The 26,403-nt window shown below is 35.8% G+C and overlaps 1 protein-coding gene across 6 annotated transcripts in view; it reads left to right on the forward strand.

The window, feature by feature from the left end:
- The window catches only part of ROBO2 (roundabout guidance receptor 2), a 662,153-nt gene that overhangs the window by 477,324 nt on the left and 158,426 nt on the right, over window positions 1-26,403 (forward strand). For all 6 annotated transcript variants that reach the window (XM_036881516.2, XM_057501769.1, XM_057501770.1 and 3 more), the window contains exons 3-5: window positions 969-1,126; window positions 3,764-3,884; window positions 25,818-25,956. In XM_036881516.2, coding sequence (XP_036737411.1) covers window positions 969-1,126; window positions 3,764-3,884; window positions 25,818-25,956 — 418 coding nt within the window. The remainder of the gene's footprint in view (window positions 1-968; window positions 1,127-3,763; window positions 3,885-25,817; window positions 25,957-26,403) is intronic.

Here is a 26,403-nt window from a genome sequence, read left to right on the forward strand (position 1 = left end):
TGCAATATCAAAGGACAGGAAAAGCTAAGTCAGTAAGGAAAAGCAGAGGCAGTTGGGGTATATGGTGTATTAGCTGGTCTCTACTTTTTTGAATGTTTACCCTAAAAAAGACATAGCCCTTATGTGCTAAGTAAACCCAGTGTTCTGCAGTCTGATAGGGCCAAATCATTTCTCCAGGCTTTTCATCTTGCTCATGGAAGAAAGGCACACACGGAGAAACAGGTGACATTTGGAGAGCCAGGCATGCCAGGTTCTCGGAGGTTACAGTGGAGGTCCAACCTGCTGTTCTCCTAATGAAAGGAGGGGAAATTCAGACTGGCAAAACTGCTGTAAGGGATATTTCTGCTTTGAATACCATGCTGCCCAGATGTCGCCCGGCAGTTGGAGATGCAGAGAGAATGAGAATGTAGCCCTGTGTATGTGTGTGCCAGTGCATTGCAAGGGTGAACAATGAGTCTATCTTCTGAAGTGTAATGAAAACAGTGTGGATCTTGTCATGTCATGAAAAGGGGCTTCCTCAGAGAGTTCCCACCCTGCTTTCCCTCCCAGACTGACATACATACAGGCTCACAGACCACATGCACATGACTTGTTTTAGGAATCTAAGTGTAACTTGACAATTTATTTTAGTGTATTTATATACATATGTGTATATATAAGAATAGGATCATACAGCATAAACAGTTTTGCACCTTAAGTTTTTATTAAATCTCAAAACTGTATCATTAATATATCACATCGTATTTTTCTTAGATTTATCTCATTTTTAAAATCAGATTTCATAGCAAAGGGCATGATCATATAGTCAGCCATGAGTGTTTAAGTTGGCTCTGAACTATTTTAAGATGGGCATGGCTGTGTTCTCAGTAAATATTCTGGCCAGTTTTCATTAGAACAAAGTAAGTAAGGCTTCAAGTTACTCAAGCTACTGTCATTGAGTTCTCTTCCCTACAATTGTTTTTCCTCAGTGTTACGCGATGACTTCCGGCAAAATCCCACTGATGTTGTAGTGGCAGCCGGAGAACCTGCAATCCTGGAATGCCAACCTCCCCGGGGACACCCAGAACCCACTATCTACTGGAAAAAAGACAAAGTTCGAATTGATGACAAGGAAGAAAGAATAAGTGTGAGTTAAATTGAAATTATGACTAGGAAGACAATCAAGGCTTAAAAAGGATGCATTTTATTTTTCTTTATTGGTATTAAAATTGTAGTACTGCATTCGAATGCTAACTACCATCTGCACTGTATTGAAAGGACTGAAAAAGGGTACCTGAAAACAAACTTTGGAATGAAGCTTTAAAGAGACAAAAATGATATAGATTGAGTGTACATGATATATTAATAATCACATCAATCTAAATATGTAAATATATATTTGCAGTGCTATACCAATGTCTTTAGCTCTTTTGAAGATTTCCAAATGCATTAATTGATAAAGTAGTCATACATGAGTGTTACTGTAAATGATGACCATAAACTATATTAAGTAGAACATTTCTTTTTGTGCTATTTTCAAAATTATAAGAGGAAATAATTTGAGGTGATGAATATTTCAAGCACTTTTTCCAGTTTCTCCAATTTAATAATATTTAAAACTAAAATTTTGTACATGAATTCATTTAAAAGTTTAAGAGACATAAAGTAAAATCAATGTGAAAATGGCTGGTTTTGCAATTTAGGTTTTGTAGAAAAATAGTCTGTTTTCAAGGAAGATTAATGATCATGTTCTTCAGTTGATTAACATTCAAAATGAAACAGAAAATGGTAGGAAGGTAGAGAGGGAATGGGATACAATTCTGTTTTTTTCAGATGATCCACTGAACATTTGTATGTGAAGTTTGTGAGTGAGAACCAGTCCACTGAAATAATAGGTGATGCCCCAACTTTCTGACATTATTTTTAATATAATTTTTATGTTCAGTACAGTAAATGAGAACAAATATATTTTATTTAAAATAATGTCTCATTTAACTGAACTGTTCCAATGTCTATCAAAAGTCCATATGATCTGGGTAAATACTATATTTAAAAATATCATAAATGAGGATTTTTTTCGTATGTGCCCATTATGATTACATGATAACAGAGAACCAGATAGGCCATACAAGTGATCACAACCTATATTCATAAGATTCTGGCTAGAACTGTTGACGCTATGAGGTTCACCATTGCCAAGAAGAATTTGGTTCCCAGTGATCTGTGCTTGGGTACCAAACTTATGGACATGTGCTCATGGTGATGGAATAAAATCAATGTTCAAGGCTTTTCAGTTCAGGTTTGTATCATTAAGCTTTTTCTTTTAACCAACTACCCTCAAAATATAGTGGTTTATAATAACTATTTTATTTAACTTTTGTTCTATCAGTCAACTGGCAGTTCTTTGCTCTGCGCCAGATTGACTGATCTTTGCTGGGCCTTCTTACATTTTGGTGGCTTGTTTAAAGGTGACTGGCAGCTGGATGAACTAGGATAACTTCACTCACATGTCTGGCAACTGACTGACTGTCAGCTGGGCACCATGGCCCTTCTCACGGCCTCTGACTTTCTAGCAGACTGTCTCAGGCTGGTTCCTGTGTGCTCTCAGGGTTGCAAAGGCACCAATAGAAGTCCCAGTGTGTGAGCACCTTTCTTCTAGTGAAACACTGATTTAATTCCCTTGGTCAAATCATGTTGACAGATTTAGTGTCAAGGGGAGGAGAAATGGCCTTCATGGTCATTTTTATAACGTACCATTCATTATGCCCTATGGCATATAACTGACAATAGGTTCAATAGGTTGACGGTCTTTTCTTCCCATGTAAAAAAAAAAAAGTTGGAAATTCCTTTCAGTGGATGAGTTTTGTCTATGAAATAAAAATTAACAGGGAAAACCAGCATATTCTTATCTCATATCACTTTAAGACCACTCAATCCTTGTAAAGTTAAGATTGTTGAATTGGATAAATACCAAACAGAACCACAAAGAAACCTGGAATTGGGAAAGAAGCTATTAGTTGATGATATGCCTACTGAAGGCCTAATTCTGTTTTAATGTCCTCTTTAACAAACAGACATTTTAACATTATGCTATTTGTTTACTCAGTCAATAAATACTTCTCATTTAAGAAACATGTAGGGAACATCTAATAGAAGCCAATGATTTGTACCAACTCATATTCATCACTTAAAAATTTTTTTCATCTAACCTCCCTCCTCTTCAGAAATTATCTCATAAATACAATTAAGATGAGATAAAGATAATTAATACTAATAATTGAAATGCAAGCTCCATGAAGGCATAGTTTTATGTTATTTGGCTTACTACTAAATCCCAAGACTCAAGGACACTGCCTAGCCCATAGATGTACTTAGTAAATACTTGTTGAATCTGTCTGAGTCAGTGGGTTTCATTATATTCTAGTGCCTCTTTCTGACGACAAATGTCAATAGCAATTCATTCAACAGAATCTCAGAGAGAAAACCAACCGCTGGGATTTAATAAGGGCCAATCACAAGACGCAAAGTAGGACCAGGCAAGAGAGAAGATGACTGCCTTAAAGAAACATTCTCTAGAAAGCGAACTTAGAGACTTACATTGAGAGAGAATTTAAGAGAAGTGGCCACGCAGAGGCCAAAATAGTGGGAGAGTTTTCTGTCTTAGACAGTCAGCCATTTATTTTAGGAAAAAAAAATGTGCTTATTCAAAATTATGTATCAGCGACCTTTCCTTTTCTGTTTATTTTCCTTCCCCTTTTTTTCTTTTCTTTTTTTATTTTAACAGATCCGTGGTGGAAAACTGATGATCTCCAATACCAGGAAAAGTGACGCAGGGATGTACACCTGTGTTGGCACCAATATGGTGGGAGAAAGAGACAGTGACCCAGCAGAGCTGACTGTCTTTGGTAAAACTCTCTTTTAAATTATAAATTGCTGTTTATGCTTACTTCTCCTTTGCTTTTAAATATTTTTTTAAACATCAGGCCATTTAGGGACAGTTACTTATGACTTGTAAGCAGTTACAGCCTGTGATTATCTTGTTTTCTAGTTGTCTTTCAGATGAAACTTGTAAAGAAAAATAAAACCTACAAAACATTAATTCATTTACTTTATTAATAGATTTATAGGACTTTGTCATCAGAACATAAAAAAAGGATCTTCCTTAGGATCTATTTAAGATACATTCATTTAAAGTTTATCACTCATTCCACTGTGATGCTTTTATCAAGTATCTATTTTTTTAGAGTACAGTGCAAAGACATTTCACTTATTATCTACTATAGAAAATTTCAAATTGAGGTATTTACAGTTTTAGCTTATTATAAAAATACCAGCTATCTAACTATATACCTATGCACACTCAAAATTAGAAAAAAGTAAACTATTTTACCATGATATTCATGTTCCTTCAACTTTAAGAATCAAGTGACTCTTTAGCTGAAATAATTCAATTATAGGCTAAAACCTGATTAGATCTGTTTCATAGAAATAGTAGAGAAAGCAGTAGTCAGAAGACAATTGTAGATAATAAAGTTGGTTGAGTAAATAAAATTAAGGAAAATACTACAGGGCAGCTCCGGAAAATTGAAAGAGAAGTAAAATTACAAAGAATTGGGGAAACAGGGATCCTAAAGATACTGCAGCAATCTTTTAGGAGACATTGAAGTTCCATCAAATCTCTGTATGGAGTTACATATTATGTATATATACATACACATATGCATGTACACACAGGTATATATACACACATGATTGTATAGTTATTGATATTTTAGTAAAATATTTAACTATTGCAGATATTATGTGATATTTTTAAATGTAAAATATAATTGTAATTTTTAAATTACTTTTTTTGTGCCACTAAAATAATTTGCTGGTTCCATGCATGTAATGATAAGATCCTATTTCTTGTCATTCATTTCTCTAGAACACACCTAAGGGTAGCATTGGAATCCTGAATATATCCCTAAAGAAACTTCTTTTACAGTTTAGGATGTGCTATCCCATGGTGCAGTGGGACATCACGGTGCATAGAGAGCCATATTCTGATTTCCACTACATTTAAAATGTTAAGGTGTATTTTCTGAACACATACCAGAGTGCAGTTTTCCCTTCTGCATCACTCTGAGTACTGAGTAATCTCTGGTAATATTCTTGTGGATACTAAGCAGCTTGAAGTCCCAAATGACAAAACCAGGGAAAATCCCATAATTCATTAAAGAATTGAATAGTGAAAATAAAATTGTTCCAAGTATGCATATAAATTTCTGTAGAGCTCAGACAAGTATCAGTTTGTCCTAAAATTTCATGTAGTTGTCTATAAGAGTCTCAGAATGGTCTTCGCTCTGTAATGAATAAAATACAGTTTGCCTTGTAAGATATGAAATTAGTGGTCACTAAACATTAGCATTGAAAACCCACCAGTATAGTTATTCTATTTAAAGAAACACTCGTAGTTATTTTTCTATAACTATCACAAGCTTTGGAACAGAAAAATGTTTCATTATAGCAGTATATACTGCCTTCAGAAAGAAACTGAGTTGGTTTAATGTCATTATGCAGCAATTAGACTTACTAAAATGTGACTACGATATGAACTATTTACCTGACTTTCCCCAAAGACATGAGGAGAACTACAGGAGATCCTTAAAGATGTCAGGAGTTACAGGGAACTTCTGAATTATTTGGAAAATAGCTATAAACCAGAGAGATTGGATTTGTCTAGAGGCAGTTCCTCTGGAAGAATTGATTTAGGAAGCTGAGAAACATTTATCTGATGGTGTAAACTGGTCAGAACTGACCTAAGGGATTATAAGTATAATATTAAATTGAGAGAAACTAAAATTTCATTATTGATAAGAAACAATATCCAAACCCAGAAATAAAACATAAAATAGTAGTGATTGTTCAAATTGAGAGTATGACAAGTATTGCATGAAAAAGACCCCTTTTGTGCTTTGATTCCACAATTCCTAGAGAAAATAAAATAACAAGTATACTATGTACAAGGAGGCCTTCATTTTATTTTGGTGCTCTTGTATCTAATACATGATTTTTTAATAAACCTCTTTATATTTCAGCATTGTTAAATGTATAACTTCTTTTCTTTTTCTTTTGCATGAGAATTTTTAATTCACTTTACTTTGGGCAGTTGTCCAATTCCTACTTTAAAGACTTAAGAACTTTGTCCTATGCCTCAGTATCATAGTTTTTAATTAATAGCTCAGCACACATTTGAAATAAGGACAGTTTTCCTTGTCTGTTAATTAATGGCTTCTTACTGATAAGTAAGGATCCCATATTATTAATGTTTTTATTCAAGTATAGTTGATATACAATATTATATTGGTTTCAAATATATAACATAGTGATTTGACAGTTATAGACATTATTAAATGCTCACCCCATCTAATGTAGTTGTTATCTGTCAACATGGAAAGATGTTACAGAACTATTGACTATATTCTCTATGCTGTGCTATCATCGCTGTGACTAATTTATATTATAATTGAGATTTTGTGCCTCGTTATCATCTTCACCATCCCAACCCCTCCCCCATCATGACCACTTTTCAGTGTCTGTTAGTCTATTGCTGTTTTGTTCATTTTGATTTTTGATTCCACAAATAAGTGAAATCATATGGTATTTGTCTTTCTCCATCTGGCTTATTTCACTTAGCATAATACCCTCTAAGTCCATCTACGTTGTGGCAAATGGCAAGATTTATTTCTTTTTCATGGATGAATAATATTCCATTGTCTATGTATACCACCTCTTCTTTATCCATTCATCTGTTGACAGTCACTTAGGCTACTTCCATATCTTGGCTGTTATAAGTAATACCACAATAAACATAAGGGTGCATAAAGATATTATCATTTCTGATCTAAGATTTATAAAAGCAAAGCTGGTCACATTTTACACATCTTTTTCTCAATTTCAATTTCATCTAGCAAACATTCCTTAAAAATCTGGCTAATTACTCTATAACTACAGGAGGTTTTTTAATGTCCTTTGCAACTCAATCTTTAGCATGTATGATACAGAAAAAGCAACTGATGATACTTAATTGTTCAAAAAATATAGTTCAATTATAAATGGGAAGAAAAACAATGAAAGGAATAAAGGTCTTTGACAATACAATAGTCATATGCATGTATTTTGATTCTTTAGTGAGTGGTATAGAACTTAGAATTTTTGTTTGTTTATTTGAAAACTGCAACTTAATATTGAACAAAATAGGCCCTTTAAACAAAGACATGGTCAGTGTAATTTAATTTTCAATGTTACTGTGACATACTCAATGAGTAATTTATTGTTTGTTCTTCTTTTCTAGTCATTGGCTATAAAATTACATCCTAGTTAAGTAGGCAAAATCAACTCTAAAATTTAGAAGTAGGCATCATAGTGTAAATGAACAGTAAAACCTATGACTTAGTCTAGATGCCTTCATAAAGAATATTCTCTAGTTCTTTATGCATGTTAATTAAGTTCCAAAAATCCTGAAGACAGAGAAATGAGTTGAATTACATAATTGAATTGTTAATTCTGGATAGGAGATATCTGTTGTCCAAAATTTAACTTTCATTGTAAACAAAAAAATAACATGACCTTTTTCAAGTTATTTTTAAGTGCTTATTAAAGTGGTACATGAAAAAGATACTATATGTTACATTTCTAATGGACATTATAAGTATTACAAAACGTTAGAAGTACAGAAGTATCTTGCCTCACCTCTACTGCCAACACACACACATACACACACACACACACACACACACACACACAGACACACACATACACTTTCTGTCTCTCTCTCTCTCTCTCTCTCTCTCTCATATTGAACATTCCTGACACCCTGTTTTGTCTTTTTCTTTCTTTTCTTCTGGGATATATTTCCATATACCTAAATATGTGCTTATTCTGCAATTTTATGCATTATTTTGACTTCCTATTTTAGAAGATGATTTGACCCATTTATATCCCATCCTCCACCTTCTCACCTCCACACCCCCTTCTTTTTGCCCTTCCAATATGTACAGTAGAAACTTTGGTCATATTAATATTCAGAATTTGAGTAATTATTACCATGTAAATGTTGACTGGAAGTAGAGTATTACGCTATTATGATAGCATTTCTCTTCAGGCACATTTGTTCTTCTTTGGATTAATAATAATGCAATTTTTTGTTCCACTTAGTTATGGTTTTCTCTACTTGTCATGAATTCTTGAAATCTCTAATGAAAGGTTTTAAATCCTCTAATTCTATTTAGCTTTTGAATCCAGCTTCGCAATAGCCTTCCCAGAGGTCTCAGACCTCCTGCCCAATCTGACAAGACTGGATGCTATTTAGATCTCCAGAAACTTCATCCTGACAGTTGCCTTCCCTTTCCTCTGATGCTGGATTCCCTGTTTCTGGCATCCTGTATTTGTTTATTTCCTGGTTAACTCCTATATTCGGAACAGTGTTTCTCTCCTATTTCCTGGCTTGTTAGGAGCCTAGAGCATATTCCAGACCAAAATGTCTTTATTGTATCCAAAGCCTAATTGATAGTTTGCTTATAGGATTTTACTATATATACGTTCTTTTTTTCCCTCCAAATATTAACATCATGACTCCAATATCATTTAGTTTACACTATTGATCTTGAGAGGTTTGCTGTGCTTCTGATCCCTAAGTGATCAGTTTTTTGTTTTCTTTTTCTTTCCCAACTGTTAGTACTGTCTGGTGATGTTGATTTTCAGTTACTGCATGAAAGATAAAAGTTGATGGTCTAGGTGTAGTTGAGACACCAAGACACAAAGCTATGAGGGAAGATGCCTCAGAACCACACCTTGGGAAATACCTGTTTTATTGATAACCATGTGGCCTCCATTTAAGAATTCAAGACATACAGTGTATTTAATTTTTTAACTGAAATATTGTAGACAACCTTATATTAGTTTCACTAATACAACACAGTGGTTCAGGTCTCAGACCTCCTACCCCATATTATTAAATCCTCACCTTCACTAGTGCGGTTACTATCTTTTAACATAGAATGAGTTATTGTCTATTTTTCCATGCTGCACTACTATCCCTGTGACCAACTTATAGTATGATTGAGAATTTTTGTGCCCCTATCCCCCTCACCCTCACCACCCACCTATCCACTTCCCCACTGTAACCAACAGTCCCTTCTCAGTGACTATGAGTCTACTGATATTTTATTCATTCTGTTTTGCTTTGTTTTTATACATCCCAAAAAGTGAAATCATATGGTATTTGTCTTTCCCCGCCTGCCTTATTTCACTGAGCGTAATACCCTCTAGCTCCATCCATATTGTTACAAATGGCAGGATTTCTTTCTTTTTATGGCTGAATAATATTCCATTGTATACATGTATCACATCTTTATCCATTTATCTATTGATGGACACTTAGGTTGCTTCCATATCTTGGTTATTGCAAATACTGCAGCAGTAAACATAGGGCTGCATATATCTTTCAGATCAGGGATTTTTTTTTCTTTGGGTAAATTCCTGGAAGTAGAATTGCTGGGTCAAACTGTATTTCTGTTTTCAGTTTTTTGAGGAACCTCCTTACTTCTTTCCACCACCATTGCACCAAATTATATTCCCATCAACAGTGTAGGAGAGTTACCATTTCTTCACATCCTTGCCAGCATTTGTTATTTCTTGTCTTGTGGATAGTGACCATTCTAACTGGTGGGAGGAGATATCTCATTGAGGTTTTGATTTGCATTTCCTTGATGATTAGCATGATGTGGAGCATCTTTTCATGTGTCTGTTGGCCATCTTCATTTCTTCTTTGGAGAAAGGTCTGTTCAATCCTCTGGCCATTTTTTAAGTCAGGTTATTGGTTTTTTTGGTGTTGAGGTATATGAGTTCTTTATATATTTTGCTTGTTAACTCCTTATCAGGTGAATCATTTACATATATATATATTCTCCAATATTGTAAGTTGCCTTTTTGTTCCACTGATGATGTCCTTTGCTATAAGTTGTATTTAATATTAAGATAATTGTTGGGAGCAATATAGATCTTTTAAAAAATATTTACTTGCAAACTTTTAGACAGCAAAATATCTTTTATTCATTCACTCATTTAACAAATATCTCTTGAGTACCTACTATGTGCCAAGCCCTGTTTAAACGTTTAAATATAGTAAATATGTTAGAGAGATGAATAGACAGGTGCCCAATTTTCAGCAAGATTGTCATATCATGTTTTCAACAATAACATGAAACTTTGCTTCTAATACATGGTGAGAGAAGTATTTTTTTCCCTCTGAGAACTTTTACCTATGTCTGTCTTTGCTTCACAAGATGATTTCTCTCAGAGAAAGAAAATCTTGGCAAGAAAATTCATTAAGGCAGCCAAGATTTATTTAATCACATTCAGACAGACTGACCGTTGTCATCCAGTCTGTTTTGGAAGGGCACAACGGTTCACATTCGATGGCTCTCATCACCCTTCTGCCCAGTTAAATAAATGTCATAGTGCTAGCCATCGGACTTCCCAGTTTAATGGACACTGTAGGGCGGCAGGTCCTTTTGGGTCAGCTAAAGGTAAGGTAAGGTTTATAAGCAGTAGTTAGCTCCAATGGTCTTTTATTACATAGCTTTGGTCTTACAGGTCTTACAGGACTTCAAGGACTCATCTGTGTAATTAATTATTGCCACAATACCACTTTTATAATGTCAAGCAAAGTTTATTTTAAAATTGTTAAGGTTGTCCTAGTAATAGGTGTCACTGCACAGCTCCTGCCAATTCTACAACCATATTCAGCGGCTGAATGCAGTTGAAAAGAGAAATTGTTCAGAGCACTTAATTTACTTCACTACAGAATGCAAATGAGAAACTTAAGAGATATTATGCAACCACAGTTCAGATTTAAGGTACTTGTGTTAAATTGAATATTTTGCTTCCTGAATAATATTGACATAATGACGAGATTTGGACTTGATATTATTACAGCTGCATACAAAGTTGGGTTTTCTGGAATGCCAATTTGGAACTAAATTGACCTGACTACTTGAGAGCTGTGCTTTACGTGGTACCACACTGCCAAACAACACTCCTGTCTCAAGAGAGATTAACCTAGTAAGCAAGTTATGCAGGTCATTCAAATCCAGTTAATCTCACATAAAAAAAAAATGTTAATTGCATTGGCACAGACATTGCCTCTGATCGCTCCCTGGCTATGTAATTAGGGCTCAGGCCATTCAGAGGGACTCTAAATCTAATTGATAAGCAGTCAGCAAACAGCCCTTGAGATTTATTCCCCCACCCCTGTTTTTCAATATGTGATCAGACATAAGGTAATAACATGGAAAAATCAGTGACCTTATTTTACATGCCTTAAAATTAAGTTTCCTCATTATTTAGCAGTTCAAGATGTTTCCCGTCTATGTATTTTAATTGTGCAGAGTTGCATGGGGTACAAACTCCACGGGGCATTAATGGATAGATACTGAATGTGATCACTTAGCAATTTACTGGGAGATTCTCTTATCAAATTACTTTCTAATCCTTCTATCTTTACATTTCTTTACAGATGATTTTGACACAAAACAGTAAACCCCAACACATTTCTTTGTAATTATAATTTCCTTCTGAAAGGGGTGTGGCTTTGTTTTCAGTTTATAACAGAAGCCACTGCAAAGGCAAAGCATTTAACATTAATTTTTCTGCTTGTACAACTTCCTTAGTCTTTAATATTCATGTTCTTTTATTCTTAATATTCTGGAAATAACATCTAGTTAAAGAAATTGGGAAACAATTCTTATAAAAAGATTATTTCCATTTAAATAAATATTAGGCAAGCCTACAGTTTTTAACATACTGTTTTTTGTAGACAGTTAAAATTGGAAAGTAGAAGGTGAGCTTAGTGTAATTAGCAGAAAACAATGGGAATAATGAATAATACAATTTAGAGATAATTGCTGTAATGGGTGCTATGGAAATTCTCAGAATAATACTTTAAAAGTTGTGACCAAATACAATGTAGTAGTAAATTTTAATGTTACTTTGTTGGAAGGCACAACCTAAGACACTCAGGTGTAAACCTCACCTTGATAGACCAGGTATATACAAATGACTTTCACCTGGGTTATTCTTTGCATTGCACTCTTTTTTTTTCCTATCAATTGAATTACATTTTTCACCATGAACCTTTTTATGCTTGCAAAAATTATATACCACATGCTCTCCCGTGCTTATTGAGTTGCTAGGCAACTAGACTCTGCTTGAGGGCAGAAGGGAATAGGGAAGGTTCTTTGAGAAGCTCACCACCCCCGCTGAGTTCATCAGAACAACTGCAGGGGATCCTGTATCTTGCTTCTTCTTGAAATTATAAATCAGGTGTTTCAAATGTCTCCAGTACAGAACAAGAGACTTAGACTACATATGATAGCCCAAAACACCCAGGAATCCTGATGGTGTTCCTTGGGTGAAGAGCCAGCTTGATTTTGTGACAAGTCTAATGTAAAGTTTCTCCCTCAATTTAATTATATTTATATGTTGCAATTTTGTGTATGGTAGTGTGTTAAAGGAAACATACAAAACTTTGCCTGAAAATATTCATTTTTTTTTTATTTAATCACTATTTTTTAAAATTTATTTTTATTTATTTTATTTTTATTTTTTGAAGAACATCATGTTTACTAAGCTCTCCCCTACCCCAAGTCCCCCCCCACAAACCCCATTACAGCCACTGTCCATCAGCATAGTAAGATGTTGTAGAATTACTACTTGTCTTCTCTGTGTTGCAAATCCCTCCCCTTTCCCCCACCCCCCACATTATACATGCTAATCATAATAATGCCCCCTTTCTTATTCCCTGCCCTTATCCCTCCCTACCCTCCCATTCTCCCCAGTTCCTTTCACTTTGGTAACTGTGACTCCATTCTTGGGTTCTGTGATTCTGCTGCTGTTTTGTTCCTTCAGTTTTTCTTTTGTTCTTATACTCCACAGATGAGTGAAATCATTTGGTATTTGTCTTTCTCTGCTTGGCTTATGTCACTGAGCATAATACCCTCTAGTTCCATCCATGTTGCTGCAAATGGTAGGATTTGTTTCCTTCTTATGGCTGAATGATATTCCATTATGTATATGTACCACCTCTTCTTTAGCCATTCATCTACTGATGGACACTTAGGTTGCTTCCATTTCTTGGCTATTGTAAATAGTGCTGTGATAAACATAGAGGTGCATCTGTCATTTTCAAACTGGAGTGCTGCATCCTTAGGGTAAATTCCTAGGAGTGGAATTCCTGGGTCAAATGGTCAGTCTATTTGGAGCATTTTGAGGAACCTCCATATTACTTTCCACAATGGTTGAACAAATTTACATTCACACCAGCACTGTAGGAGAGCTCCCCTTTCTCCGCAACCTCGCCAACATTTGTTGTTGTTTGTCTTTTGGATGGTGGCCATCCTTACTGGTGTGAGGTGATATCTCATTGTGGTTTTAATTTGCATTTCTCTAATAACTAGCAATGTGGAGCAACTTTTCATGTGTCTGTTGGCCATCTGAATTTCTTCTTTGGAGAAGTGTCTGTTCAGATCCTCTGCTCATTTTTTAATTGGATTATTTGCTTTTTGTTTGTTGAGGAGCGTGAGCTCTTTATATATTTTAGATGTCAAGCCTTTATAGGATCTGTCATTTACGAAAATATTCTCCCATACTGTAGGGTACCTTTTTGTTCTATTGATGGTGTCCTTTGCTGTACAGAAGCTTTTCAGCCTGATATAGTCCCACTTGTTCATTTTTGCTTTTTTTTTCCTTGCCTGGGGAGATATATTCATGAAGAAGTCACTAATGTTCACATCCAAGAGATTTTTGCCTATGTTTTTGTCTAAGAGTTTTATGGTTTCATGACTTACATTCAGGTCGTTGATCCATTTTGAATTTACTTTTGTGTATGGGGTTAGACAGTGATACAGTTTCATTTTCTTACATGTAGCTGTCCAGTTCTGCCAGCATCATCATTTCCCCATTGTATGTCCATGGCTCCTTTATCGAATATTAATTGACCATATATGTTTGGGTTAATGTCTGGAGTCTCTAATCTGTTCCACTGGTCTGTGGCTCTGTTCTTGTGCCAGTACCAAATTGTCTTGATTACTATGGCTTTGTAGTAGAGCTTGAAGTTGGGGAGTGAGATCCCCGCCACTTTATTCTTCTTTCTCAGGATTGCTTTGGCTATTTGGGGTCTTTGGTGTTTCCATATGAATTTTTGAACTATTTGTTCCAGTTCATTGAAGAATGTTGTTGGTAATTTGATAGGGATTGCATCGAATCTGTATATTGCTTTGGGAAGGATGGTCATTTTGACGATATTGATTCTTCCTAGCCACGAGCATGGGATGAGTTTCCATTTGTTAGTGTCCTCTTTAACTTCTCTTAAGAGTGTATTATAGTTTTCAGGGTATAGGTCTTTCATTTCTTTGGTTAGGCTTATTTCTAGGTATTTTATTCTTTTTGATGCAATTGTGAATGGAATTGTTTTCCTGATTTCTCTTTCTATTGGCTCATTGTTAGTGTATAGGAAAGCCACAGATTTCTGTGTGTTAATTTTGTATCCTGCAACTTTGCTGAATTCCGATAACAGTTCTAGTTGTTTTGGAGTGGAGTCTTTAGGGTTTTTATGTACAATATCATGTCATCTGCAAATAGTGACAGTTTAACTTCTTCTTTACCAATCTGGATTCCTTGTATTTCTTTGTTTTGTCTATTTGCCGTGGCTAGGACCTCCAGTACTATGTTGAATAGCAGTGGGAAGGGTGGCATCCCTGTCTTGTTTCTGATCTCAGAGGAAAAGCTTTCAGCTTCTCGCTGTTCAGTATGATGTTGGCTGTGGGTTTATCATATGTGGCCTTTATTATGTTGAGGTACTTGCCCTCTATACCCATTTTGCTGAGAGTTTTTATCATGAATGGATGTTGAATTTTGTCGAATGCTTTTTCAGCATCTATGGAGATGATCATGTGGTTTTTGTCTTTCTTTTTGTTGATGTGGTGGATGATGTTGATGGATTTTCGAATGTTGTACCATCCTTGCATCCCTGGCATGAATCCCACTTGGTCGTGGTGTATGATCCTTTTGATATATTTTTGAATTCAGTTTGCTAATATTTTATTGAGTATTTTTGCATCTATGTTCATCAGGGATATTGGTCTATAATTTTCTTTTTTGGTGGGGTCCTTGCCTGGTTTTGGTATTATGGTGATGTTGGCTTCATAGAATGAGTTTGGGAGTATTCCCTCCTCTTTCAATTTTTTGGAAAACTTTAAGGAGAATGGGTATTATATCTTCTCTGTATGTCTGATAAATTTCCGAGGTGAATCCATCTGGCCCAGGGGTTCTTTTGTTGGGTAGTTTTTTGATTACCACTTCAATTTCTTTGCTGGTAATTGATTTCTTGAGATTTTGTATTTCTTCCTTGGTCAGTCTTGGAGTGTTGTATTTTTCTAGGAAGTCGTCCATTTCTTCTAGGTTTTCCAGCTTCTTAGCATGTAGGTTTTCATAGTAGTCTCTAATAATTCTTTGTATTTCTGTTGGGTTTGGGTCTGTCATGATGTTTCCTTTCTCATTTCTGATTCTGTTGATGTGTGTTGATTCTCTTTTTCTCTTAATAAGTCTGGCTAGAGGCTTATCTATTTTTTTATTTTCTCAAAGAACCAGCTCTTGTTTTCATTGATTTTTTTCTATTATTTAATTCTTCTTAATTTTGTTTATTTCTTCTCTGATCTTTATCATGTCCCTCCTTCTGCTGACTTTAGGCCTCATTTGTTCTTCTTTTTCCAATTCTGATAACTGTTACGTTAGACTATTCATTTGGGTTTCTTCTTCCTTCTTTAAATATGCCTGGACTGCTATATACTTTCCTCTTAAGACTGCTTTTGCTGCATCCCACAGAAGTGGGAGTTTGTGTTGTTGTTGTCATTTATTTCCATATATTGCTGGATCTCCATTTTAATTTGGTCGTTGATCCATTGATTATTTAGAAGTGTGTTGTTAAGCCTCCATGTGTTTGTGAGTCTTTTTGCTTTCTTGGTACAATTTATTTCTTGTTTTATAACTTTGTGGTCTGAAAAGTTGGTTGCTAGGTTTTCAATGTTTTTGAATTTACTGAGGCTGTTTTTGTGGCCTAGTATGTGGCCTATTCTGGAGAATGTTCCATGTGCACTTGAGAAGAATGTGTATCCTGTTGCTTTTGGGTATAGAGTTCTATAGATGTCTATTAGGTCCATCTCCTCTAGTGTGTTGTTCAGTGCCTCTGTGTCCTTATTTTCTGCCTGGTGGATCTATCCTTTGGGGTGAGTGGTGTGTTGAAGTCTCCTAAAATGAATGCATTGCAGTCTATTTCCTTCTTCAGTTCTGTTAGTATTTGTTTCACATATGCTGGTGCTCCTGTGTTGGGTGCATATATATATTGATAATGGTTATATCCTCTTGTTGGACTGAGCCCTTTATCATTACGTAATGTCCTTCTTTATCTCTTGTTACTTTCTTTGTTTTGAAGTCTATTTTGTCTGATTCTAGTACTGCAACACCTGCTTTTTTCTCCGTATTGTTTGCATGAAATATCTTTTTCCATCCCTTGACTTTTAGTCTGTGCATGTCTTTGGGTTTGAGGTGAGTTTCTTGTAAGCAGCATATAGATGGGTCTTGTTTTGTTATCCATTCCGTGACTCTATGTCTTTTGATTGGTGCATTCAGTCCATTTACATTTAGGGTGATTATCGCCATGTACTTATTGCCATTTCAGGCTGTAGATTCATGGTTACCAAAGGTTCCAGGTTACTTTCCTTACTATCTAAGAGTCTAACTTAACTCACTTAGTATGCTGTTACAAACATAATCTAAAGGTTCTTTTATATTTCTCCTCCTTTTTCTTCCTCCTTCATTCTTTATATATTGGGTATCAGATTCTATACTTTTTCTCTATCCCTTGATTGACTTTGGGGGTAGTCAATTTAATTTTGCATTTGCCTCGCAATCAGCTGCTCCACCCTCCCTACCATGATTTTACTACCTCTGGTGACAGCTATCCAACCCTAGGAACAATTCCATCTATAGCAGTCCCTCCATAATAGACTGCAGAGATGGTTTGTGGGAGGTAAACTCTCTGAGCTTTTGCTTATCTGGAAATTGTTTAATCCCCCCTTCAAATTTAAATGATAATCTCACCCGATAAAGTAATCTTGGTTCCAGGCCCTTCTGCTTCATGGCATTAAATACATCATGCCACTCCCTTCTGGTCTGTAAGGTTTCTGCTGAGAAGTCTGATGTTAGCCTGATGGGCTTTCCTTTGTATGTGATCTTACTTCTGCCTCTGGCTGCTTTTAACAGTCTGTCCTTATCCTTGATCTTTCCCATTTTAATTACTATGTGTATTGGTGTTGTCTTCCTTGGGTCCCTTGTGTAGGGGGATCTGTGGATCTCCATGGCCTGAGAGACTATCTCCTTCCCCAGATTGGGGAAGTTTTCAGCAACTACCTTCTCAAAGACACTTTCTATCCCTTTTTCTCTCTCTTCTTCTTCTGGTATCCCTATAATGCGAATATTGTTCCACCTGGATTGGTCACACAGTTCTCTCAATATTCTTTCATTCTTAGAGCTCCTTTTTTCTCTCTGTGCCTCAGCTTTTTTGTATTCCTCTTCTCTAGTTTCTATTTCATTTATTGTCTCCTCCACCATATCCAACCTGCTTTTAATACCCTCCATCGTGTTCTTTAACGATTGGATCTCTGACCTGAATTCATTCCTGAGTTCTTAGATGTCTTTCCATACCTCCATTAGGATGTTGATGATTTTTATTTTGAACTCCCTTTTAGGAAGAGTCACGAGGTCCATATCATTTAAATCTTTCTCAGGAGTTGTATTAATAATTTTACTCTGGACAAGGTTCCTTTGGCATTTCATGTTTGTATATGGTGCCCTCTATTGTCCAGAAGCTCTATTCTGGAGCTGCTGAGCCCCTGAAGCAATGTCAGGGGTCGCAGGGGAGTGGTACTGGGGGTAGGAAAGAGCTGTTCCCCACCTCCTGGCTCCTGTGCCTCTCTCCACTGCCTGAGCTAGTGGGCCGGGCACACAGGTATAAGTTTTTGTCCCAGAGCAGCCAGATATGGATCCCTGCTTTCCACAAAGAGCTGGAATCCCAGTCTCCCCAGGAACTCTGCCTGTATTAACTTTCCAACCCAGTAGTCATGCGTGTCTCATGAAAGCACCATGAAATGTAGGTTTGTGCTCCCAGAGCAGATCTCCCGAGCTAGGTATTCAGCAGTCCCAAGCCTTCCACTCCCTTCCTGCTCCGTTTCTCTTCCTCCCACCAGTGATCTGGGGTGCGGGAGGGTCTCAGGTCCCGCAGAGCCACAGCTCTGGTACTTTACCCCGTTTAGTGAGGTCTGCTCTTTTCTCCAGGTTTGTGCAGTCTGACACCTCCTCTTTCCTGTTTCTCTTAGGATTAGTTGCACCAATTAAATTTTCTAATTGTATCCAGTTTTAGGAGGAAGCCTCTGTCTCTCCTCTCACACCACCATCTTTAATCTGTATCTGTCATGTGTTTCTTAATTGAATTGGTCTCCTATACTGATATGCAATTTATTTTGTGGTCATTATCATGCCATGAAAATTTTCCATGATAGATATAGATAGAAAGCTGATAGGTAGATTTTTATATTCCAGTGATTTACTAGTTCTTCCATATATGAATTTGCCACAACTTACCCTAAAATACCCCATTTTCCAATACTGCCAGCATTTCTCCTATGACCCAATGTAGTCCCAATGCAGTTCTTATTTTTCTTAAAGTTATCAATTATCAGTTATTGTTCTGTATTTGTATTGCAGAGTATCTGGAAATAATTATTATTTTTGTTTTTCGTACTCATACTCTCATTTTTTTTTTTTATTGATTACTAATGCTGGCAAGTCCATCTTGTTCCTGATATTAATAGGTGTGACTTAAGCATATTATTTTTTAAAATAATATTTGCATTGTTATATCTTCATCATGCTTAAGAAGTTTCTTTTGATTCTTTCCTTATTTAGATTTTTTAAATCCAAGAGCTTTTATATATCTTTCAGATATGATTGTTTATTTTTCTTCTTTTCTTTATAAGTTGACTTCTTTATATTATTAGGAATGCATTTGAATTGAAGTAACAGAAAACTGACTAACAATGGCTTAAGCATAAGGATTCATCTTGCTCATATCTACCATTTCTTTGATGAATGAACACACCCACACCCCCCCCACACACACACACATTACTGGTTTACCTGCCAGTATGTTCCAATTTTTCCATAGGATGCACTATATTGACATGTGCTGAATGAGTGAGTGGATGAAACAATCCTCTTAGACCACAGATGCACATACCAAGTTGCAGTATAATACCCTCATAAAGTTAGAGGGGGAGCCTCACCAGAGAAATAATTTCTCAGTCTCAGTGATAGCAACAGTGTTTTTGCTGTGTTAACTTTGGGTTATTGCAGTTCTTAGATGACTTGGATGAATATCCCCAACTGATAGGTCAGAAAAAGTCAGTCCTGCTGTCTGTGCTAATGATTTTTTTTTTTTTACTGTTAACACTCTAGGCACTCATAAAGAGATACAGTTATCTCAATTTCTGAAATTTTGTTACACCTCTTCACTTTAAAAAAATTTTTATTAAGGTATTATTAATATACACTCTTATGAAGATTTCACATGAAAAAACAATGTGGTTACTACATTTACCCATATTATCAAGTCCCCCCCATACCCCAATGCAGTCACTGTCCACCAGTGTAGTAAGATGCCACAGGTTCACTGTTTGCCTTTCTTTTGCTACACTGTTTTCCAGTGACCTCCCACATCATGTATACTAAACATAATAACCCTCAATCCCCATTTCCCTCCCTCCTGACCCTCCCTCCTACACCCCTCCCCTTTGGTAACCACTAGTCCCTTCTTGGAGTCTGTGAGTCTACTGCTATATTGTTCCTTCATTTTTGCTTCATTGTTATACTCCACAAATGAGGGAAATCATTTGGCACTTATCTTTCTCCACCTGGCTTATTTCACTAGGCATCATATCCTCCAGCCACATTCATGTTGTTGCAAATGGTAGGATTTGTTTCTTTCTTATGGCTGAATAGTATTCCATTGTGTAAATGTAGAACATCTTTTTTATCCATGTTCTGATGGACACTTAGGTTGCTTCCATATCTTGGCTATTGTAAATAATACTGGGATAAACATAGGTTGCACATGTCTTTTTGAGTCTGAGAAGTTGTATTCTTTGGGTAAATTCCAAGGAGTGGGATTCCCGGGTCAAATAGTGTTTCTATTTTTAGTTTTTTTTTTTAGGAGCCTCCATATTGCTTTCCACAATGGTTGAACTAGCTTACATTCCCACCAGCAGTGTCAGATGGTTCCTCTTTCTCCACATCCTCACCACCATTTGTTGTTGTTAGTCTTTTCAGTGCTGGCCATCCTTACTGGTGTGAGGTGATATTTTATTGTGGTTTTAATTTGCATTTCCCAGATGATTAGTGATGTGGAGCATCTTTTCATGTGTCTGTTGGCATCTGAATTTCTTCTCTGAAGAATTGTCTCTTCATATCCTCTGCCCATTTTTTAATCGGGTTATTTGATTTTTTGGGTGTTAAGCCATGTGAATTCTTTATACATTTTGGATGTTAACCCCTTATCAGATATGTCACTTACAAATATCATCTCCCATACAGTATGATGCCTCTATGTTCATTGATGGTGTCCTTTGCCATACAGAAACTTTTTAGTTTGATGTAGTCCCATGTGTTCATTTTTGCTTTTGTTTCCCTTCCTACAGGGTATGCATTCAGGAAGAAGTTGTTTATGTTTATATTCAGGAAATTTTTGCCTATATTTTTGTCTAAGAATTTTATGGTTTCATGACTTACATTCAGGTCTTTGATCCATTTTTAGTTTACTTTTGTGTATGGAGTTAAACAATAATCCGGTTTCATTCTCTTGCATGTAGCTGTCCAGTTTTGCAACACCAGTTGTTGAAGAGACTGTCATTTCCCCATTGTATATCCATGGTTCCTTTATCATATATTAATTGACCATATGTGGTTGGGTTTATATCAGGGCTCTCTAGTCTGTTCCATTGGTCTGTGGTTCTGTTCTTGTGCCAGTACCATATTGTCTTGAACACTGGCTTTGTAGTAGAGCTTGAAGTTGGGGAGCATAATCCCCCCCCACTTTATTCTTCCTTCTCAGGATTGCTTTGGCTATTCCAGGTCTTTTGTGGTTTCATATGAATTTTAGAACGATTTGCTGTAGTTCATTGAAGAATGCTGTTGGTATTTTCATAGGAATTGCATTGAATCTGTAGATTGCTATAGGCAGGATGGCCATTGTGACAATACTAATCTTCCTATCCACAAGCATGGGTTGTGTTTCCATTTATTGGCATCTTCTTTAATTTCTCTCATAAGTGTCTTATAGTTTTCAGAGTATAGGTCTTTCACTTCCTTGGTTAGATTTATTCCTAGGTGTTTCATTCTTTTTGATGCAAGTGTGAATGAAATTGTTTTCCTGATTTCTTTTTCTCTAGTTCTTCATTAGTGTATAGAAATGCACAGATTTCTGTGTATTAATTTTGTATCCTGCAACTTTGCTGAATTCAGATATTAGATCTAGTAGTTTTGGAGTAGATTCTTTAGGGATTTTTATGTACAATATCATGTCATCTGCAAACAGGGACAGTTTGACTTCTTCCTTGCTAATCTGGATGCCTTTTATTTCTTTGTGTTGTCTGATTGCCATGGCTAGGACCTCCAGAACTATGTTGAATAAAACTAGGGATAGTGGGCATCCTTGTCTTGTTCCTGATCTTAAAGGAAAAGCTTTCAGCTTCTCACTGTTAAGTATGATGTTGGCTGTGGGTTTGTCATATATGACCTTTATTATATTGAGGTACTAGCCTTCTATCTCCATCTTGTTGAGAATTTTTATCATTAATGGATGTTGAATTTTTTCAAATGCTTTTTCAGCATCTATAGAGATGATCATGTCATTTTTGTCCCTTATTTGTTGATGTGGTGGATGATGTTGATGGATTTTCAAATGTTATACTGTGCTTGCATCCTTGAGATGAATCCCACTTGACCATGGTGGTTGATCCTCTTGATGTATTTTTGAATTCGGTTTGCTAATATTTTGTTGAGTATTTTTGCATCTATGTTCATCAGGGATATTGGTCTGTAATTTTCTTTTTTTGTGGTTTCTTTGCCAGGTTTTGGTATTAGAATGATGCTGGCCACATAGAATGAGTTTGGGAGTATTCCCTCCCCTTCTACATTTTGGAAAACTTTAAGGAGGATGGATATTAGGTCTTCACTAAATGTTTAATAAAATTTAGCAGTGAAGCCAACTGTCCAGGGGTTTTGTTCTTAGGTAGTTCTTTGATGACCAGTTCAATTTCATTGCTGATAATTGGTCTGTTCAGATTTTCTGTTTCTTTCTGGGTTAGCTTTGGAAGGTTGTATTTTTCTGGAAAGTTGTCCATTTTTTCTAGGTTATCCAGTTTGTTGGCATATAATTTTTTATAGTATACTCTAGTAATTCTTTTTATTTCTGTGGTGTCCATAGTGATTTTTCCTTTCTCATTTCTGATTCTGTTTATGTGTGTAGACTCTCTTTTTTCCCTGATAATCCTGGCTAGGGGTTTATCTATTTTCTTTATTTTCTTGAAGAACCAGCTCTTGCTTTCATTGATTCTATTGTTTTATTCTTCTCAATTTTATTTATTTATGCTGTAATCTTTATTATGTCCCTCTTCTACTGACTTTGGGCCTCATTAGTTCTTCTTTTTCTAGTTTCATTAATTGTGAGTTTAGAGTGTTCTTCTTTCCTGGGGTAGGCCTGTATGGCAATATACTTTCCTCTTAGCATGATGTTTGCTGCATCCCACAGATTTTGCTGTGTTGAATTATTGTTGTCATTTGTCTCCTTATATTGCTTGATCTTTCTTTTTATTTGGCCATTGGTCCATTGATTATTTAGGAGCATGTTGTGAAGCCTCCATGTGTTTGTGGGATTTTTCCTTTCCTTTGCATATTTCTAGTTTCATACCTTTATGGTCTTAGAAACCGGTTGGTAAAATTTCAATTTTTTTAATGACCAAGGCTCTTTTTGTGGCCTTGTATATGACCTATTCTTGAAAATGTTCCATGTGCACTTGAGAAGAATGTGTATTCTGCTGCTTTTGTGTGTAGAGTTCTGTAGATGTCTGTTAGATCCACCTGTTCTAATGTGTTGTTCAGTGCCTCTGTGTCCTTACTTATTTTCTGTCTGGTTGATCTGTCCTTCAGATTGAGTGGAGTGTTGGAGTCTCCTAGAACAAAAGCATTGCATTCTATTTCCCCTTTTAATTCTGTTAGTATTCATTTCACATATGTAGGTGCTCCTGTGTTGGGCACATAGATTATTTATAATGGTTATATCTTCTTGTTGGATTGACCCCTTAATCATTATGTAATGTCCTTCTTTGTCTTTTTTGACTTTCCTTGTTTTGAAGTCTATTTTACCTGATACAGGTACTGTAACTCCTGCTTTTTTCTCCCTATTAGTTGAATGAAATATCTTTTTCCATCCTTTCACTTTTATTCTTTGTATGTCTTTGGGTTTAAATTGAGTCTCTTGTAGGCAGCATATCGATGGGTCCTGTTTTTTATCCATTCAGTGCTATACTGCCTTCCCTGTGCCTTCCCTGTGCCTCTATGACTTTTGATTGGTGCATTCAGTCCATTTGCATTTACACCCCTTCAGTTTTAGGAAAGATATAGTAAAGTACCTGTTTTCATTAATTAATTGAAAGAAATCCAAAGAGGATTTTCACTTTATGCCATGACTTTAATAACGTGGGTCTTTCATTAAAGTTAAGTGGAATAAGTTGAACTTTTGGAAAGTGGGGAGTAAACAGTCTTTTCTTTACACCATTTTAGCTAAGGAAAGGCTTACTAGGCTCATTCCACTTCCGAATAACAGGGCAGCGCCTCGCTGATCCAATTGCCTATGTTCTGCAGAAACTGTATTGCTCGGTATCACCTATATCAGCACTGAATTAGTTATTTGGAGCACATAGTGTCTAGAGTTCAAAAGGATAATACTAAATTATTCCAACCAACATGCATATTTTTTCTGTTGTGTTGGAGCACACTTAGCTGCTAATTGCTTCTGACTACCTAAAATCTTTAGAGACAATGTTTTCTCCCTGAAAGTTTTACAGGTTATTTCTAAATTCTACATTTAAAAAACTGTGATAAAATCCTATTTGCCTTGTTTTATGCCTTGGAATTTTGGGGTGCCCATGTGCAGATACTCGAACATATGCAGATCTTTTAAAAGATAAACATTTAAAAATGTTTCAAAGAACATTTTGTTCCCTACTGTCAACTTCACTGTAGGGAGATGCAATTGTCTTCCTTCTCATGGCCAGTGATGGTTGACTATTGCAATCAAATACAGCTCTTGCAACTCACACAGTTGTTAAGTATAAGTCTGCATTTAGTCAATAAAGCCATATACTTCCATTCTATACTCTTAACATGTGTTATTTGAAGTGATTTATTTTCTTTATAAGTTTCTTGTTAAATATGTTTCCATTTTTGTACCACTGTATTCACATGTTTAAATTCAGTTTGAAACTAAAGTCCTAAGTGAATAAATATGGCCATATGGCTAGATAAATTGTGTCAACTCCCTATGGATTTCATCTTTTTTTTTCCTTGACTTCTCTTTCTACTTCAGTAAGTAGCAATATTGGCTTTCCTATGATTTGGAGGCAAGCGATAATAAAAATTTAAATGGCGTTTTCCCTGTATCAAACCATTATCAAAAGGGAAAAAAACTGGACAACGAATTGAAGTGTCTAATATTATATAAAACTACTATTTTTTTATATTTCCCTTAGATGGTAAGATTCTCATGGACAAAGATTTATTTTTCCCTAACTCTATGTACAGGGGATCTAGAATGCAGGTTAACCTGCCTGGGACATATGAAAACACAAGAATAAAGGACATAAACACTAAAATGAAACACTAGAGAAATAAAGAACATATAATTAAAGAAAAAATGGGCAAATATCTGAAATACTTAGAAAAACATAATGGGAAGTGGCATTAGAAAGTTATGTATGATAGTCAGTATTTTACAAGAATTAATGATGACAGTGATTTTATTTTTTAAAAAATCAGATTGACAGCTGTTTTACTTTAAAAAAAATATCTGGTAGATTATTCTCCATACATGATGGAATTACCAGGTCCTTGTCAGTGGTAGTCTATGTGGGAAAATTTAGATAACATATATGTGTGAGAGCACAACTTTCTTTTTGTTTTCTCCACCATATGTTATGGACAATAAGTATTAGTTTCCTTTCTGATATTTTCCATCAGTTTCAGCTTTTAGTTTTCCCACTCTGAACCATTGTAATAGATTAATCATTCTTATCTCTTTCTTTGTTCCTGTGCAATTTAGTGTTCAGGTTCCTTATGATAGGATCCATCTGGTTTAGCTCAGGAATTCACTGAAGAATGAACTTAATATTTTTTTTCCAAAAGGTTGTGCTGTTTTAAATACAAACTGTAGCTATAGCTATTTCTGTGTTCCAAAATATTTTACTTTATTCAATTACATTGGATTTGTATGACCTTATCAAGACATAGTTGAGATACAGAGTTACGTACCTATGTACCAAAAATAAACCATGTTTCCCATGGTTTTTCCATAATGTGCTTAAAACATGCGCAGCATTCATTTTATTTCATGCCTTTTTTTTTTCCCTAAGAACGACCTACATTTCTCAGGAGACCAATTAACCAGGTGGTGCTGGAGGAAGAAGCTATAGAATTTCGTTGTCAGGTCCAGGGAGATCCTCAACCAACTGTACGGTGGAAAAAGGATGATTCAGACTTGCCAAGAGGAAGGTAAGAACATCATTATGGATGTAAAATTGTTAGAAATCTGTTGAATAATTAGAAAAGAAAAAGATATCCCCTACTGCACCAAACATTCTCATATCTTGGTTTATTATTTTTACTACATATGATTTTTACATATGCAACACCTATCTGCTGTTTTATATACTAAAGTTCTCCAGGCTTGTGATGTCTCTCTTTCATTGAATTTTCACGTGAATACCTTATCCTCCACTCCATCTGTTATCCCCAAATATCAAGTATTCCTACAGTGCTTTCTTTCTCTTGGCCCCTCCTAAGTCTGCCATTCTGTTCCTGCTAAATTTTTGAGTACTTGTGTCAATTGCCTCCATTTACTGCTCTGTTGCCGTAATGCTTCAACCCATACTAGATACTGTCTGCCTTCCTTTATTGCCCTGAACATCACTAACAAAAGCCTGCTGAGTGTACCTGACT

This window comes from Manis pentadactyla, chromosome 1 (genome assembly GCF_030020395.1).
Source record: "Manis pentadactyla isolate mManPen7 chromosome 1, mManPen7.hap1, whole genome shotgun sequence".
Taxonomy (NCBI): domain Eukaryota; kingdom Metazoa; phylum Chordata; class Mammalia; order Pholidota; family Manidae; genus Manis; species Manis pentadactyla.